Below are 19,132 nucleotides of genomic sequence, written 5' to 3'. Positions count from 1 at the left end.
ATTTGTTTCTGGGGGCGCCTAATAGTGTCTGCTTAGCAGGCCGAGTTCCAATCAATAGTCAGTGATGGGAGATGCAATCACCTGAGCATCCTGCTGACTTTCATTCTGATGAATTATTTAGTTAAATGATTACTGTTGGGAATGAGTAGCATTGAGGACTAAAGTTTCTCTGTGATAAGGAGTGGGTGCACTTGGCCAGGGCTGTGTGATTGTTCTCGAACCAGCCAGTTTGGACAAAGCCTGAGTTTTCAGCTAGGAAGTGCATCAGGCTGGTAGCCTACTGTGTACTGTGTTGTAGTTTCTTTGCTCTGAGTTCTGAGACACTGAAGTGGCATTTTAAAATAGAAATTCCAGAGAATTGCTTTACCTCTTGGCAAACACAGCACCATCCCTGTTCCATGCACTGAGGGATCCTATGAATTTCTGGGCTATAAATCCCCTGCCCCATCCACTGACCCTAAAAGCCCATGGACAGGGAGCAGGGAGTCAGGAACTAGGCCCTCCATAATGCACACTGGCTGGATGGTGGTGGGCAATTTGTGAACTGCATTTCCCAGGCCCTCAGTTTCCTTTACACTATCTAGTGGGGAGAATTTCCCTCAGGGCAGTGGTCCTCCCACTTTGGTGCATGAAAGAATCGCACATGGAGCTTTCTGGAATGTAGACTCCTAAGCCCTGACCCACAGACTGATGATGGAACACTGCCTAGGCCTGGCCCTTGATCCAGATGAATTTGTAATGGTGCCCTGAGGCTCATACTTTGAGAAATACCAATGTGGAAAGAATTCCTAAAAATTTGGCTGAACCTAATAATAATACTAAATAATAAATAATACTAAAGAGGATAGAGATGCGACTGTATCAAGAATTGTGGTATCTTATTTACTCAGAATTTTAATGTGGCTTTCAATGGCTAGGTGATTCTTTCAGCAGCAAGGACAAAGCTGCCCAACCCTATATAAGAAATTAAGAAGGCAGCTGAAAAAGTGTAGAATTGGAGTTGACAGATAAAAGCTAGAGAACCATTGTTACTGTGACTATTTTATTAAGAGTCATGAGTCCTTGAGCTTTGCCATCCTGATGAAGCTGACAATGAGGATTTTTTTTCATTACTCTTTTTGCCAAACAAGATTGATGCTGAGTAAATCCTCACTGTAGAAGTGGTAAGCAACTGGAGCTCTAGGAATTGCTTTGAACTTTCCTTCTGAATATATCTGAATGTCGTTCATTATCATTTGCTTATCCAAGAAGACCAAACTGCTGAGAAGTTAGAAATCGGATCTTTTCAAAGTTATCTCCCAAGGGATCTCCTAGACCTGCTGGCAAGGAGCAGTCAGACTCTGGTCTCGGTGCTCGTGCTCTGGGGTGGAAGATGTGCACTGCCAACTCGGAGCAGAGCATGCATAGGAGGAGCAAAACTCCAAGAAGCTAGCCTGGGCCTCCCCCTTCACCACTGGCAGCTTCCAGATGGCTTCTAGGGGTGGAGGCAAAGGCCTCAATTCTCAACACACAGGATATTCAAGTTCTCAAAACCTAGAATTGTTCCAGACAAATCCAGACATATGTCTAATCCCTAAACATCTCTGAGCTTTGCATTAACAGCCCTGGGAAGGAATTCCAATTCTTAGGAGGTCTGTTTACCTGGGGGAGGGGAGGGTGAGATGAGAGGGAGATAGGCCTCTGCAATTTCCAGTATTTTATTTGAAGACATCCCAGAGGCTTAAAGTGTCTTAAGACTGCATTGTTACTGGGTATCTAGGGTCTGGCAAAAGCCAGGAAGCTGTTTTGTATCTAAGAAAAGTGAGATTTAAGATTAGAAATTGTGAATTCCCTAGCTTTGCCTGTGATTCAGAAACAATGGGACCTCAGTTTGTGGGGCTTTATTATTCAGCTGAGAAATATCTCTTTGGTCAGAGGATCTGGTGAATTTCCCCGGTATTTCCTTCTCTCTCATTTCCTTAAATAGGAAAAACTGGTTTCACCATTACTTGTATCTCACTCACATAGATATTGTATCAAATGGACACATTGAAATGTTATTAAAGCTATTTCTCAAGACTGTTAATAGTAAATATACAGAGTATGGATATTTCTTTTCAGCCCAAATCATCTCAAGAAATTTTATGACAAATTTGTCAGTGAGATTTACACTGGGTAGAGGAGGAAACACTGGGTAGAGGGCCTCCAGCCAAAGATAAAATACTGGGAGAAGAGTGAGAAAAGGGAAAAAGAAAAGAGCTAGTGGTCCCTCTAGTGGAGAGTTGTGGGGAGGCACTCAAAGACTGTCCAAATACCCTGTAGGCTGTTACTAATTGCTGACTGGAGCGCTCCAAATTACTCAAGATAAAGAGAATTTGATCTCCAACACAAACCAGTGGCAAAAAAGAAAGACTGCCTTCCTAAATCCAGGAGGGTCAGTTTACCTGTAGCATCTAAGCTGCTTAATTTTCTTGGAGACATAAGAGTTACTAACGAGGCAAGTACTCTAAATATGATAGAGGTATTTAAAAATGGCAATGGAACCAAATATATGTTTTATTTAAATTTGATATATTTTAGACATCATATGTATTTGCTTCTATTAAGAATTCTGTTATACAGAGTGGCAGGATTTTTTTCAGGTTTATCTCATCCCCATATTGGGGGGAACACTCTCTAGAGCTCCACAATCTCTTGAAACTGTTGCCCACTGAAATTCCACCTACTCTTAAAGCTCTCCCATAGTTTGCTAATAAGCACTGGTACTTACATCTTGGCATCAGTTTCAAGGCATTAAGTGAATAAAAATGCATAAAACCATAGCTGGCTGACAAGGCTTTCACAAATGCAGATAAAGGTTTGAATTCAAAGACTGGTCCCTTGCCCCTGATGAGGGAGGGCATCTGTATTCTCCTCTCAGTCCCTGCTCAGTGCTCATCTTCTTAAGGATAAAGTGTTGGCTTCCTTGGGCATCTGCTGGAAGTCTGAAGGGATCTCCCACAGGCCTTTGATTGACCCAAGCAGCCACATTCTTGGTCTGATCCCTCCTTTGGGCTTAATCTGTTCTAGCTCCAAACACAAACCTTACAAAGAGCAGTAATAAAATCCTGTGAACAATCGCCACTTTGCAAATGATCTTTATCTCTGTTTCAAGCACATGGGCAGGCCTACTGACTTTAGTGTACAGTGTTTTCGTAGCACCTTTTGGGTGTGGGATGGTGTTGTAACTTGTAAACTGTGCCTCCCTTGCTCACTGAACTGTCTGTCTCTTGACTTCTTCTTCAGAGCATCACTGGCACTCAGCACAGATCCTGCTCTCCAGCAGGTTCTGCCCAAAAGTTCACTAAATGAACAGAGTAGTAACTTAAGACGGAATTGTCCCTTTTTCCTTTTCCCTTGTCCATATGCCCCATGAGGGTATAACCGGAATTAATCAGGTGTAGTATGGCAAATGTAATATTTCTCTGTAAGGACACTAGAAGACAAGCATTCCTGATGTCCTCTCAATAATCACCAAAAAATAAAAAACAAGAAACACCAAAATAAAAATATAAGTAGGCTTTCAAAGAAGTTTATATGCACATATACCCACATACTTCATTTAAGAACCTCAGTGCTATTTCTTTTTATTATAGCTAGACACAAAATGCCCAAAGATATACAAAACAAACAATACAAATTTTAAACACTTTTACAAAAGTGAAAATATAAAGAAATGAAGACTATGGATTTAAGTTTGCAAACATTAATTTGACTTTGAATCCTGTCTGGTATTAAAACCTAACAGTTTATCAGAATTTGTATTTGATACAAATTTATGTTAAAATTATAGTGGACAAAACTGATGAAATCCATAGCCTATAGCAAATAATTATTCAAATTAATACGATCTTCAACTATTCTAAGTACTGTTGCTATCATTTTCTGTTTATTAAAACTTTTATTTTAGGGAACAAAACTGATCTTTTGCTCTTTCAGGAAAAAGAATTAATAAACATTCATTAAATCTTCAATCTCAACTTTTAAAGCTTAGAGCTCTTTAAGTATTTTTGCTAATATGAAACTACTTTTGGTTCACTGCTAACTTTTAAAATATCTTAAGACAATCAATGTGATTTAAGGTCATTTTTGTCTGCAGAGTGCTCATATTTTTTGTCTTTATACTAAAGCAGTAAGGCAAGGAAGCAGATCCTTTTCCAAATCAGACACAGAGAGAATATCCCTCTATTTTAAAATTTAGAGATTAGAACCACTGCAAATGATCCTACACCAAAAGGAAATTAAGGCTGCCGTGATTTTTCTTTATATTTAAACCATAACATAAGATTGGCAGTGCTATTGCCTGCAAATGTTGAATTTACAACCTTTGGGCTTACAAAACAGGACCTAAATATTGCCATTTCTGTCTATACTTCTAAGACATTGTTTTCACAATCACCTTTCATAAATTTTAAGATGAAGTCAGAAAATACTATACAAGCTAGGCATGGTGGTATGTGCCTTTACTCTCAGTTATTGGGGAGCTTGAGGTGGGAGAATCACTTGAGCCCAGAAGTTCAAGTCTAGCCTGGGCAACATAGCGAGACCCTGTCTCTTAAAGAAAAAGAATACACTACACACAGCTGAAAGTATGTAACTGGCATAAGGAGATACATGCTTGAAGTGCCCAAAGTAGACTCCAGTGTCTGGTTAGTGCTGGCACACTCTGCCCCCAGCCTGGCACACAGATGTGCAAGACACATACCAGCCAGCATGGGGGGGGGGGCTTTCACTGCTCCAAAGGGCCTGGCCCTCTACTGCCAAAGGCGAGATACCTGGCTTTGCAAGAACCCCCAGGCACCAGTTAGAGTATATCCTGTTTGCTGCAGCATTCTTCTTTGAGGCAAACTCTTCTAGATAAGGGAAAGAGAAAAATCACATAACCTAGCCTGCGAAAGAATTCCTAAAATAATTTTCTGGCATGAATGTGGACCAGGCTTCACAGGATACATATACCAGGGTTAGCACCATATTTTAGCCTGAACTGAGGTAAAAATGAACTCTCATATAACTTTGACTAGAGATTTCAGGAGCAATCTTGAATGGGGTATTTATAGCAGCATTCTTTCTGATCATTAATATAAGTTGTATGAAAAACCATTTGATCAGTGTACACTGAAATTGATACATTACAAATCTAGGTATATAAGGGTACAGCAAGAAAAATCCAGCAAAACAGAACTCTCATTTTTTAATTCAAACTTTGTCAGTACTGGGTTGATGAAGTCCAAGATTTTGATAAAATACACTGAACCAATATCACAAAGCCAGGTTATCATTGGCAATGTCCAGTAATTTCACTTTTCAGACATGGTCAAGTTTACTGTAGGTGCTACCCAGTCAACATCCAGCTCCTACATTTAACTAGGTCAGACTATTTGTCCCCTGCTCATTACATACTCCATTTGATAAAAAGTTGAGTAGCATCCACCTTCCCCAACTATTTTGGTTTCTGTAAACAAATTGCTCTGGAAGTTGTACTTATTATTTATATAAAGGACGAAAAGGGAAAGACCTTAGAACTTAATAAAAAATTTGAAGGGGTACAGTATGTTTCAGCAAATGAATATATAACTGGACAAAAAGAGGTAATTCTCTAGTTCCTATAAGCTGAAAAGGTAAGACAATAATGTTAAAATAAAGAACTTAATGGAAACTTTTCAAATTGCTTTTCTCCTCCCTTTAACATTACTTAACATATAAGATAAATAAGAAATCCTGATATAAATAGCTTTTTGGAGCATAACAAAACTAATTTTTCAAAGGAGAGTATTTGCCATTGTTTAGCAAATAATATATAACTTTGGAGTCTGAACACCACTGGAATTCAGCCAATCTCCAATCTGAGCTGGCTTTGGTGCTCAGGCAGAAGCACTAGGCTAGTGCTAAACTTCAGGGAGAAGGTTATCACTCAATTTGACCAAGAGTCTTCAAAAACAGCAGTAGCATTTTCATCTGGCTCAGTTGAAATTCAGATGAAAACAGGAGTAACTTCCCCCTGCAGCCTATAGAAACATTTTAGGAAAACAGTTTAAGGTTTGTACTTAACTTAAAAATTCAGCTGAATACTGAAGACATTCTTCAGAAAACTCAAACAGCCATTCTTCTTTTATAAATATGCTGGTGCTAACTGCACCCAATTGGTAATATACAAGGAGGTATGGTTTAGCTATGTTTGCAAGAATGCTAATTACTTATAAGGTCTTTCAGTTCCCTGTCAGTCAGTTCATTCACTTCCATGATCTTCTGTAAGTGTTCCATATATCGGCTATGGTCCTGCAGGAAGTGAGGGACCCTCATGTTTTCAATAACTGCCAATCCTTTTAAGCGATCCACATCTTCATAAGAAACCTGAAAAAGGAAGATGGGTTAATTTTAAAACATAACCACAAGGTATATTTTAAACATGAATTTTTTTCCTGGGTCTTAAATGAAAGTATACAGATCATCTGTCAAATTATTTAATAGCTGCAAAAACAAACAATCAGCAGCTTACTTTTTCTTCACTATGTTAAATTAGAATGTATTTGTCTGCACCCTCATACTATGACCATATTAAAAGAAGTTATTCAAAGGAAGTTAATTAAAGGAAGTCAAATGTGATTTAACAGTCTATCTTGGACCTAATCAGTTTGTTTGAAAATTAGACAACCAAACTTAATATATATGTGTATATGAGAGACTCTAAATCTAAAAAACCTGACTAAATCTAAATAAAAGAATCAAGAAAATAGCTAGAATATAAATGCCACATTATTAAATTAGAAAAATTAGCACAGTTATACCATCCCAAATCCAAACATCCAAAATCTGAAATGCTCCAAAATCTGAAACTTTTTGAGTGCTGACATGACCTTCAAAGGAATGCTCATTGGAGCTTTTGGAAATTTCTGATTTTTGGATTTGGGTTGCTCAACTGGTAAGTAATGTAAATATTCCAAAACCTGAAAAAACTGAAAATCCAAAATACTTCTGATCCCAACCATTTAGAGGAGGGATATGCAACCTATATATCAGACACCCGTTTCTATTTAATTTGGGAAACATAATGATTTGTGATTTGTATTACATTCTCTTGCTTTTATTTTGAATTTTTGTAGGAATTTTTTAAAATTTCACATTTCTTTTATTCACCTAGGTAAGAAGCCAGAAATTCAGGGGTGTTTATGTATAGGTTAGGTTTAGGGGTGAAACGTTTTACGTTCTATACATTATCTTTGCATCTTTAAATTTCGAAATTTGGTTTACTTTCAATATTATAGTCTCCTAATCAACACTCTTCCAGGTTCAGTGGGAAGGATTTAAGAAAAGAAATGGTGTTCATACTATATCTATATTTTATTAAGTTAAAAAAATGGTTAATATTAAAAATTATTTATTTTATTTAGTATGTATACCACTAAATGTAATAAAAATAGATTTCTTAATATTGGTATGGTTTAGTAATTCTTAAACCATTATGAGTTTATTATAGAAGAGAATGAGTAAATATACTGATACTGGGAAACAGCATTCTCAATTTAAGAGAAAGGAGATGCAAATATATTAAATAGAATGGGATAGGGAAGAATCAAGTGGAGTCTGATTTGAATTTAAATCATTATGATTTAAAACAAAAAATATGGACCGGGTTCGGTGGTTCACACCTATAATCCTAACACTCTGGGAGGCCGAGGTGGGTGGATCATTTGAGCTCAGGAGTTTGAGACCAGCCTGAGCAAGAGCAAGACCCCATCTCTACTAAAAATAGAAAGAAATTAATTGGCCAACTAAAAATATATAGAAAAAATTAGCTGGACATGGTGGTGCATGCCTGTAGTCCCAGCTACTTGGGAGGCTGAGGCAGGAGGATCGCTTGAGCCCAGGAGTTTGAGGTTGCTGTGAGCTAGGCTGATACCAGGGCTTGGCACTCTAGCCCGGGCAACAAAGTCACCAGAGAATATCCTTGTTCTTAGGAGATTTTAATGAGGAAGTGTTATAGTTGCAGCTTACTTTAAAATGCTTTTAGACAAAGATGCTTTCAGACAAAGATGCTTTCTAGAAAAAGATGTGTATACAAATAAAACTACATATAATCCCAAATTTCCTATACCCTTCTTTATCTCTTATTGACCACAAAGAAATTTTATCATTTGATTCTGTGACAGAACCATATTTCTCCTTCTTGTTATCACATAAAGGAAACTTATTCCAACAATAAAGTAAAAACAGCCTGAACCTGAGTCTTAGGAATCATAAAATCAAGCTAGAGGAAATGCTAATCTGGTGTGCTTGGGGACTATGTGCCATTTGTTTTACTTACCTTTCCCAGGGCTGTAAGTAGATGAAAGTCTATGGTATTTCTGTATCGGAGGATTTGAAGAATTCCATCCAAGTACACCTGGTCTTTACTAAAACACCCTGGAGGAACCAGAATAGTGTTTATTTTCTCATATTTTTAAAGAATTATTAAAAAAATTTTATTTTTATTTTTCATGGAAAAGAGGTTTTTCTTTTTTCTAAAAATCGCATGAAAGTAAAGCAAATCTCTAGTTGATAAGGGCTTGTTGTGCAGGCGATAGCAGTACTGTCCTCACTACTCGTTCATCAGACAGTAGCGCTACCCCAAGACAAGGATGGTTGAAAAATTACTAATTAGAGACCAACCCATTCCCTTTACCATAAGAATTACATCTGCATTAAAAAAGTTCTAATTTGTCAATGTTTATTTAACTTTCTTTGTAGCATAAAATGTGAAGTCTTAGAAAATACAAGGATATTCCCCATTTGTGCAGTTAAAAGAAAAAGAAATAAATAAAATAAAATAAAGAAAATATAAGGATAGTATGCATACTAATAGCTTTTCTTTAAGAATTCCCTCCCCCTGACCTCATCCCCATTATTAAAATAACACTTTTTCCTACTTATAAATACTGGTAATTTAAAATATATGACTATTATAAATGATCATCCCACCCCCCCCATCCCTGCCATTCAATCACAACCGTTAACTTACATGTGATGACGGCATTTGTGTAGAAAGGGTCACAGGGGTGGTGTGGCGGGGAATAGTTTTAGAGAAGCTAGGTTTCAACAGGTAGTGTAGAGATGTAGGATTTCAAAAACTCCTGGTATTTACAAAAATAATAACAACCTTCCCCCCATTAAAAAAATGATGGTTTAATAACACTCTAGGAGATTTTGATACTGTTACTCCCTATGAAAACAATAATTAGAACTAGACTTTAAAGAATACATAGGTTTAAAAATAGAAAAAAATGGGCCGGGCGCGGTGGCTCACGCCTGTAATCCTAGCACTCTGGGAGGCCGAGGCGGGCGGATTGCTCTAGGTCAGGAGTTCGAAACCAGCCTGAACAAGAGCGAGACCCCGTCTCTACTATATAAATAGAAAGAAAATAATTGGCCAACTAATATATATATATATATATATATATAGAAAAAATTAGCCGGGCATGGTGGCGCACTCGGGAGGCTGAGGCAGGAGGATTGCTTGAGCCCAGGAGTTTGAGGTTGCTGTGAGCTAGGCTGACGCCACGGCACTCACTCTAGCCTGGGCAACAAAGCGAGACTCTGTCTCAAAAAAAAATAAAAAATAAAAAAAAAATAGAAAAAAATGGATAAAGAGGACATGAAAAGCAGGAATAGTTCATGAAATCTGAATCAGAAAAGGATGTTCTTCTTATAAAGAAAATCTTTTTCTCATCCTAACATGTGTAAATTTTTCAAAATTTTGCTCTATTAAATGGACTAAAATCTTTCCATATAAAGTCATAGTTAAAGCATTACTGTTAATTTTGTTATGTATGCTAATAGCATGGGGATTATGGAAAAAAAAACTGTCCTGATCAGTTAGAGATGCATACTGAAATATTTATGGGTAAATGGACATGATGTGGGAATTCACTTTAATATACTACAGGAAAACAGGAACTGGGAAGGATAGATGAACCACAGTTAGAAAATATTGACAACTACTGTAAGATCAGGTAATGTATTTATGAGGGTTCAGCATATTAATTGTTCTTTTGTATACATTTAATATTTTCCATAATGAAAACTTTTTAAAAAGTATGTGAAGAAAAGAAAAAAATGACTAGTCTAAACGTGATGTGCCTCCATGGGGTGTCAAGGGCAACAGGAATGCCCTGTGCATCTGAATACAGAGCACTAAAATGCAGGCAAAGGGATCTAAAAAGGAGATGGGAAATGGCAGACACATTTCTTATCTGAAACCCCACCTGGAGGTGGCTGTGCACACACAAAAGACAGGGAACAGATTGCCTCCTCTTTCCTGCTTCTTATCTTGCCTACTCATGGCTCCCAGGCACCATACTTTCATACAACTACATCACTGGTATAAAATGTGAATGTGGGCTGGGCTGACAACATAACCTTTACTGACTTGAGTATTTCCAAGCTCCAAATAAATAATTTAAAAATACTGTTACAAGAAAATTTGTTGATACATTGAACTAATCTGAAAATCAAAATGACTTTCAAACAGATGTTTCTTAATTCATTTTGTCTTGTTTTTTAGAGATGAGGGTCTTGCTATGTTGCCCAGGGTGGACTTGAAATCCTGGGCTCAAGCAATTTTCCTGCCTCAGCATTCTGAGTAGCTGGGACTACAGGCACATCCAGCTAAATGTGTCTTAACTCTTATACTTTTTTCAAAGGCATTTTTGTATTATTATACACTTTGCTCATCTTGTTAAAAACAAACAAACAAACAAACAAACAAAAACCAAAGACTTTATGGACAATCTAAAGCAGGGGTCCTCAAACTTTTTAAACAGGGACCCAGTTCACTGTCCCTCAGACTGTTGGAGAGTGTGCACTGTGGGCCCGGGATGAATCGGCTGCTAAGCAGGACAGGCAGCTGTGACAAAAACACCCGGCAGGCCGGATAAATGTCCTAGGCAGGTGGCACGTGGCCCGCAGGCCGTAGTTTGAGGACGCCTGATGTAAAGTTGTTGTTTTTTTTTTTTTTTTTTAAATATGAGTCCATTTTTTTTAGTATTACATTTAACAGCCATAATATTGCCCTGTCAAGTTGCTATAAAGGTTGGCTTACTCTCAATTTCTCTCCTTTATATCATGGCAGACTGGAAACAAACAGTAAACCAGCACCAGTCTGCACACGTTTTGAGTAGCACTGATCTAAGGGTTTTTTTTTTTTTTAATTTTAGCGTATTATGGGGGTACAAGTGTTAAGGTTACTTATATTGCCCATGCCCCCCTCCCCCCTCGAGTAAGAGCTTCAAGTATGTCCATCCCCCAAACGTTGCATATCTTACCCGTTGTGGTTGTATACACCCCTCCCCTCCTCCCCCTCCCATCCTCCTGACACCCGATAAATGTTACTCCTATATGTCCACTTAGGTGTTGATCCATTAATACCAATTTTCTGGTGAGTACATGTGGTGCTGGTTTTTCCATTCTTGAGATACTTCACTAAGTAGAATGGGTTCCAGCTTTATCCAAGAATATACAAGAGGTGCTATAGCACCGTTGTTTCTTAAAGCTGAGTAGTACTCCATGGTATACATATACCACATTTTATTAATCCACTCATGAATTGATGGGCACTTGGGTTGTTTCCATAGCTCTGCAATTGTAAATTGTGCTGCTATAAACATTCGAGTTAATAATGCTGACAAAAAATTTTTAATTTTTTTAAATTTAAATTTAAAATTTTTAATCTTCTGTTAGATTAGCATATTTACTTTGAACTAGAACTGTTTGTGAACATCAACATACATTGTGCTTGTACTCTTTGTCTCTATTTTCTTTAGACAAATAAAAATAATAGTGCTAGACATTCATAATGAAATAACAGATTCAGGCAAGGATCACTGATGAATACTGAAAACCATTAGGTGAAAAACTCTGTTGAGGAACAGAATATTCACACAGTCTTTGTCACCTCACAAATAACTTACTGATTACAAAGGGGAAAAGAAATATGTACTTTTACAAAGAAAGAGCTCATAATCACCACCTTAAATGAGGATCAAACTTAGCATCTCGGATGGTGAGACAATCTGTCATTAGGTGGCTCTTGATGTGACCCAATATCACTTATACAGTATTCTTGTAAAAAATGTTTACCCCGAACCTAATAATGAGCAAACAATCAAACACATCCAGATTGTGGGCTATTCCGTAAGAACACTGGCCTAGACTTTGAAAAAAGAAGTCGTTATCATGAAAAACAGAAAAGATGGGGAGAATTGCACCACATTAAAAGAGGCTAAAGAGATAACCACTGAAAGTAATGCGTGAACGCTGACTGGATCTGGATTTTTTAAAAAAAATAGCTATAAAAGACATTTTTGGAAAAGTTGGGGAAATTTAAATATGGTGTGTATATTCATTGATATTGCTGAATTTATGTTCATTTAAGTGTGATAATGATATTGTGTTAGGTAGAAGAATGTTCTTATCCTCAAGAGATGCATGCTCAAGTTTTTAGGATTAAAATGTCAAGTCTAAAATTTACTTTTAAAAAAAGTCAAAGAGAACACCATCAACAAAGTGAAAAGGCAACCAACAGAATGGCAAAAAATATTTGTAAATCATATATTTGACAAAAGACCTGTATCTAGAATATATAAAGAACTCTTATAACTCAATAATAAAAACACAACCAATTAAACAACTGGCAAAAGATCTAAACAGACAGTTCTCCAAAAAAGATATACAAATAACTAATACGCACATAAAAAGATGTTGATGGCTCATCAACAATCATTAGTCATCAGGGAAATGCAAATCAAAACTACAGTGAGGCCGGGCGTGGTGGCTCACGCCTGTAATCCTAGCTCTCTGGGAGGCCGAGGCGGGCGGATTGCTCAAGGTCAGGAGTTCGAAACCAGCCTGAGCAAGAGCGAGACCCCGTCTCTACTATAAATAGAAATAAATTAATTGGCCAACTAATACATATAGAAAAAATTAGCCGGGCATGGTGGCGCATGCCTGTAGTCCCAGCTACTTGGGAGGCTGAGGCAGAAGGATTGCTTGAGCCAGGAGTTTGAGGTTGCTGTGAGCTAGGCTGACGCCACGGCACTCACTCTAGCCTAGGCAACAAAGTGAGACTCTGTCTCAAAAAAAAAAAATAAAATAAAAAACTACAGTGAGATACCACTTTGCACTCACTAGAATAATTAGAATAATTATTATTATAATTTACACAATGAAAATAGCAAGTGTTTGCAAGAATGTGCAGAAATAGGAACACTTACTCATACACTGGTGAGAATGTAAAAAGATGCAGTCTCTTTGGAAAATAGTCTGGCAGTTCCTTAAAAGGTTAAACAGAGTTACCATATAACTCAATTCTCCTCCTAGATGTATACCCAAAAGAACTGAAAACATATCTGCACAAAAACTTCTACACAAATGTTCACAGCAGCATTATTGATAATAGCCTAAAAGTGGAAACAACCCCAATGTCCATCAACTGGTTAATAGATAAATAAAATGTGATATATCCACACAAAGGAATATTAATTCAGTAATAACAACGGCTGAAATACTTATACTTGCTACAACAGGGATGAATCTTGAAAACATCAGACTAATTAAAAAGTATTATATGATTCCATTTATATGAAATGGTCAAAATAGGTAAATCTACAGAGACTAAAAGTAAAAGAGCTGGGGAAGAGAGGAGGAAATGGAGAATGACTGCTAATGGAAATACATTTCTTTTCACAGTAATAAAAACATTATATAATTAGATAGTAGTGATGATTGAACAATTCTGTGAATATTCTAAAAATCACTGAACTGCACATTTTTTTTTTTTTGAGACAGAGTCTCACTCTGCTGCCCAGGCTACAGTACCATGGTGTCAGCCCCGGTCATGGCAACCTCAAATTCCTGGGCTCAGTTGATCCTCCTGCCTCAGCCTCCTGAGTTGCTGGAACTACAGGCATATGCCAGCATGCCTGGCTAATTTTTTTATATATATATATTTTTTTAGTTGTCCAGCTAATTTCTTTCTATTTTTTTAGTAGAGACAGGATCTCGCTCTTGCTCAGGCTGGTCTCAAACTCCTGAGCTCAAATGATATGCCCATCTCGGCCTCCCAGAGTGCTAGGATTACAGGTGTGAGCCACCACGCCCGGCCTGAACTGTACATTTTAAATGGCTAAACTGTATGGCATATGAATGATATCTCAATAAAGCTGTTTTTAAAAGTTGCAGAGAAAGCAAAAATGGCAAAATGTTAACAACTCATAAATCCAGATAATGGGTATATGGGTATTAATTCTACCATTCTTTCCATATTCTGGAATTTTCAAAATGATCTGGATAAAAATAATGCTAAGAAAATATAGTTTGGGAAAACTAGCATTGACCTCAAGTAACAAAGGTTTTATTTTTGATAGATGAGTGAATTCTGTGATTCGGGGATTAGAATATAACCAAAATCACTAGACAACTAGTCAATAAGTTAGAAAACCTACAGTTAAGGGACACCTACCTGGTTGGGAAGTATCAGTCCATCCCCTTTTGGCCCGTACACAATAATCCCATCTTGTATTGGGGTCCTTGACAAACTTGCCAATATCTTTGAAGAGCTCACAAAAAGACATTTGGCTGGCTCGATAAACAGTGTAGTAGAGGAGGGCAGCCCTCCATAAAAAGGGGTCTTTTCTAAACAGGACACTGTGAATACTTGCTAGTCCTTCCTCCGTGGGATTATTTGGCTTTAGTTCATGTTTTTTACGGCCATTCCAACTGTTCCATGGCTGCTGGAGGTTGTTAATACCTCGAAAATAATGTGTGCCTATGGAGAATAAAAAGTTACATGAATAATAAGAAAAGCCATTCTTGTTTTAATTCTTCCCCAAAAGAAAGATTCCATCAACAATTCTAATATCAAATTGATATGTGCCTACAAATCAAAACAAAGTAGAAAATTCCACAACCCTTATATCTTTTGGGTTTGAAGGAATACACTGCCTTTGGAAGGATCATATGTCTCATTAGAGGAGATATAACCTTTACAAAAATTTACTTTTTTTTTTTTTTTTGAGAAAGAGTCTTGTTCTGTTGCCTGGGCTAGAGTGCCATGGTGTCAGCCTAGCTCACAGCAACCTCAAACTCCTGGGCTCAAGTGATCCTCCTGCTTTAGCCTTCTAAGTAGCTGGGACTACAGGTGAGTGCTACCATGCCCATCCGGCTATTTTTTTCTATTTTTAGTAGAGACAGGTTCTCATTCTTGCTCAGGCTGGTCTGGAACTCCTGAGCTCAAGTGATCCTCCCACCTTGTCTTCCCACAGTGCTGGGATTACAGGTGTGAGCTCCCACACCTGGCCTAACAATTTGCTTTTTAAAGAGAAGAATCATCCAGGCACAATGGCTCAAGTCTGTAATCCCAGCACTTTGGGAGGCTGAGGTGGGAGAACTGCTTGAAGCCAGGAGTTTGAGACCAGGCTGGGCAACACAGTGAGATGAGACCTAGTCTCTACAAAAAATAAAAAGATCAGCTGGGCGTGGTGGTAGGCGTCCTACAGTCTCAGCTACTCAGGAGGCCAAGGCAGGAGGATCACTTGAGCCCAAGAGTTCAAGGTGATAGTAAACGACGATCATGCCACTACACTCCAGCCTAGGTGACAAAGTGAGATCCTGTTTCTAAAAAAATAAGAAAAAATAAAGAGAAGAATCATAGACTTGATATTTGAAAAGAATATACTTTAATTCAATCCCTTCAGTTCAAGGTGGGGGAACAGAAATCCAGAGGAGGTAAATAAATTTCCAAGCTTAATACAGCTAAACAGTGTCCTAAAAAAACATATAAATACATTAGTTTTAGTCCAAGTGAAGCTTAACAACCACATAACTTTTTGCTAAATACTAGTAAGAAAAAAATCCATTCTAAAATAACATCTCTTTGGGGATGATTCCTGATATTACAAATGAACAAATGGAAAAAGGTTGCCCCTACCTATTTCATGCCTCAGCATTCCCTCCAGCCAGTGCTCACGTGCAGTGGAGACATTGATGGTCAGAGTTGGGCATCCGTTCACCACTGTCATTGAAGCCCGGGACAGCAGGTCCTCAGTGAGATGAACTACAATCTAAGGAGCAATATAGAAAAGAACAAAATGTAAAGGCAGGGTGAAAAAATGCTTTCACAGAGAACAATGGACCTAAGTTTAGTTTACACTAGTTTTTTTACTTACAACCACTTTGAATCTCCCAGAAACCAAGAAGATGATGGGATGTACAGCCGATCACCTTTGACTCTTCTAATTTTAACCCTCTGGGAACTCAAGAACTTTATTGGGTTGAAGGGAAAGTAGATGGCTATGCTGAGGAAGACACAGAGGACTTAAAATTGTACCTCTGGCATCTCTTAAATACAGTCCCTGGATAAAATGGTGCAAAACGAGGTACAGGTGCCAGACTTCTGCTCACTGCTAGCGCCAAGGTTTTGAGACTGACCACTAAGAACAGACTACTACTAAGAAAGACCACTGAGGCAAATCTTTTTATTAACAATTTTGCATAAATTAACACACATAATTCCACAAGCTATATAGAAATAGCAGCTAGAAAAAAAAGTAGAAGAAACTGAACACATCAAAACAATTTAATGCAGCAGATAGTTAGACTTACGGTATTTAGTCAGAAACTTGGGTGACTAATTTTTTGTTGCTGTTTTCTGTTTGGGTGATGAATTTAATGAGTAAAATAGGGTTGGGAAAACAAAACCTGCAGGGAAAAACTATGATTGGCACTGGCTGAGAGTTATAATAAAATGCCAGAGCCAACTCCTCATGTTTACTTATGATCCATACCTCCCCCAGGCAGCCTTCCTTCATCATGTACTTCCTAACATGACTCCAGATTCGAGGTTTAGAAAGCAAGCTACCACCAGTGGCTTGTTCAAATTTTTCATAACTTCCATATTTCTGTAAAGTCAGTTCCATAATATTGATGGACTGTAAAAGAAAGAGAGTAATGAAAGTAAATAGCCTCATATTACTTTGAGATGTCTAATAAGCTAGCTATGTTCTTATTTATCATGACCTATTCTAGGTTATTGATTTTCAAAATAACCTGCAGCTGAAATGCCACATTTTTCTAATCTTAAACAACTTCCACTCATTTTTGCAAATTTGTTCAAATGCCTATGGATTTAGAAATACTAACTCTCTTTCCCTGTGTTAGTGTCTCTTCAACATGCTAAAGGACAGAGGGGCTCAAATACGACATATAGATAGTGCTAACATCTGACAGGATTTGAGAAGCTGGGACAGAGGGGCTCCTGGCTTCTCTAAGATCATTTGGTGGTTTGGCAGGAGAACTCACACTGGAATGTATGTTTCCACACTAGTCACTAGATTACAATTACCATTTGGGTGACAGAAAAAAAAATTTCAAAATTTTCAGGACATACAAAAGAACAATCGGTCTTCTGTGACAATCCATGAAATCTGCTGTTTCCTTGGGCTATTCTTTGGCAGAAAACATAAAGCTTCAACATTAATAAGAACACTTTTATCTTTCATTCAAGGGAAGGTACTAATTACTTTTCATTCTTCATAAATTTTCACAACAATAAGAAGTTGAGACATTTTTCTCACACATGCACGTATTAACACATATGTGCAGAACGGAAGACAAAAAAACCTGGTAACAAATCACAAATGATCAGTATCTATGGGAAAGCCACAAAAAGGAAAATATAAGAAAGAAAAAAATTACATTTCAAAGGCCTTTTGGAAAAAAAAACCTACGAAATTCAAATATATGTTATAAGAATTGTGAAAGAAACTAAAAAATTCTTATACATGTTCTTATACACGTTATAAAGTCTGTGGTTTCTGGACTGACTAGTGCAGAGATTAAAGATACAAGCTCTAGAGTCAGACAACCTGAGTTGACACTCTGGTTCTGTCATCTTTTGGCTGTATTATGATGGCCAAGTCACTAACTTATGACTCAGCCTCATTTGTAAACAGGGATAACAATAATAATGTCTACTTCATAGTTTTGTGGAAAAAATTTAGTCAACCCTTATTGTGTGGTGCATAAGTAGTCAATGCGTGTTCACTATTACATCATCATTGGTAGGTACGTTACTATTCTTTATAACTAACTACTGTAGGTAATGTGCCTTGACACAAAAATTATAGAAAAGCTCACATATTGAAAGTCATTATTCAACATATATATCTACATTGGAAAAATACACATTACTAGTAAACTAGGCATGTAACATAAAGCTATCATAACAACAACAACAAAAAGGCTTCAATAGGATAGGCTTTGCATGGCTTCTGTACCCAAAACTGTTACTGAAAGCCTTGCTATTCAAAGTGTGGTCTGAAGGCCAGCAGCACTGGCATGGTATGGGAGCTGGTTCTAAATGCAGAATTTTGGCCCCCCACCAACCTCATGCCTATTGAACCAGAAAATGCATTTTAACAACATCCCCAGGTGCTTCAAGTGCACAGTAAAATGTGAGAAGATTTCAGAGAATGGAAATGCAGCACAAGTGTCCCAGAGACAGATTTAGTCATATGACAACTAGGATAATTACAATAAAAGCAAAAATTAGCACATAATTAAAAACCCATTTTAGCAGATGTTTTGCATATACCTGTCTATAATGGTCACCAGTCATCCAGATATCAGAGTGAGAAACGTGGCCTTAAGAACTACATAAGAAGAAGAGTACCTTCTATATTGAACTGATAGACTTAAAAAAGGCTAAAAAAATTTTATTATAATTTCTGTTTACAGGTGTTTTAAAGTAAGTACTTAATTTAGGATACAATTAGCTTTTGTAGGCATATGCTTATTCAATAGGAAAATGTGGTTATCTGGTTACTATTTATTGTAGCAAATGTAAAACAGTCCAGAGAATTAAGAAAAACTTAAATACAGGTATTCCTTGTTATCACAGATCACAGAATCAATAAACAAATCAGAGAATGAATAAAAATAGTGGGGTTTTCTTGCATGGATGGAATGCAATTTTTCTAACAAAATGATATACAATAGTACATCACTTTCTTTGTTTCATCTTGACTTACATGGCACCATTGTGGTGGCAACACTTCATGGGAAATACACTGATGTTCCCAAAAAA

General features: G+C 37.3%; 1 protein-coding gene and 1 non-coding gene across 4 annotated transcripts in view; both read right to left on the bottom strand.

Moving 5' to 3' along the window:
• Nucleotides 1-292: 292 nt before the first annotated feature.
• The window catches only part of MATCAP2 (microtubule associated tyrosine carboxypeptidase 2), a 55,160-nt gene continuing 36,320 nt past the window's right edge, over nt 293-19,132 (bottom strand). Inside the window, exons 3-7 of one of the 3 annotated variants that reach the window (XM_076006309.1) lie at nt 16,833-16,976; nt 15,977-16,109; nt 14,510-14,815; nt 8,321-8,418; nt 302-6,369 (exon numbers count right to left, since the gene is read on the bottom strand). In XM_076006309.1, the coding sequence (XP_075862424.1) occupies nt 6,205-6,369; nt 8,321-8,418; nt 14,510-14,815; nt 15,977-16,109; nt 16,833-16,976 (846 nt within the window). In that variant the 3' untranslated portion in view covers nt 302-6,204. Of the gene's footprint in view, nt 6,370-8,320; nt 8,419-14,509; nt 14,816-15,976; nt 16,110-16,832; nt 16,977-19,132 lie in introns of all 3 variants that reach the window. The other 2 variants (XM_076006311.1, XM_076006310.1) reach the window with 2 other exon arrangements.
• On the bottom strand, nt 8,513-8,638 carry LOC142873215 (U4atac minor spliceosomal RNA). Its single transcript, XR_012921256.1, has one exon. It is a non-coding gene; the product is annotated as a U4atac minor spliceosomal RNA (small nuclear RNA).

Source organism: Microcebus murinus, chromosome 9 (assembly GCF_040939455.1).
Source record: "Microcebus murinus isolate Inina chromosome 9, M.murinus_Inina_mat1.0, whole genome shotgun sequence".
In the NCBI taxonomy this organism is placed as follows: domain Eukaryota; kingdom Metazoa; phylum Chordata; class Mammalia; order Primates; family Cheirogaleidae; genus Microcebus; species Microcebus murinus.
The sequence above is the reverse complement of the archived record's forward strand: the minus strand, read 5'-3'. Positions and strand labels throughout refer to the sequence as shown.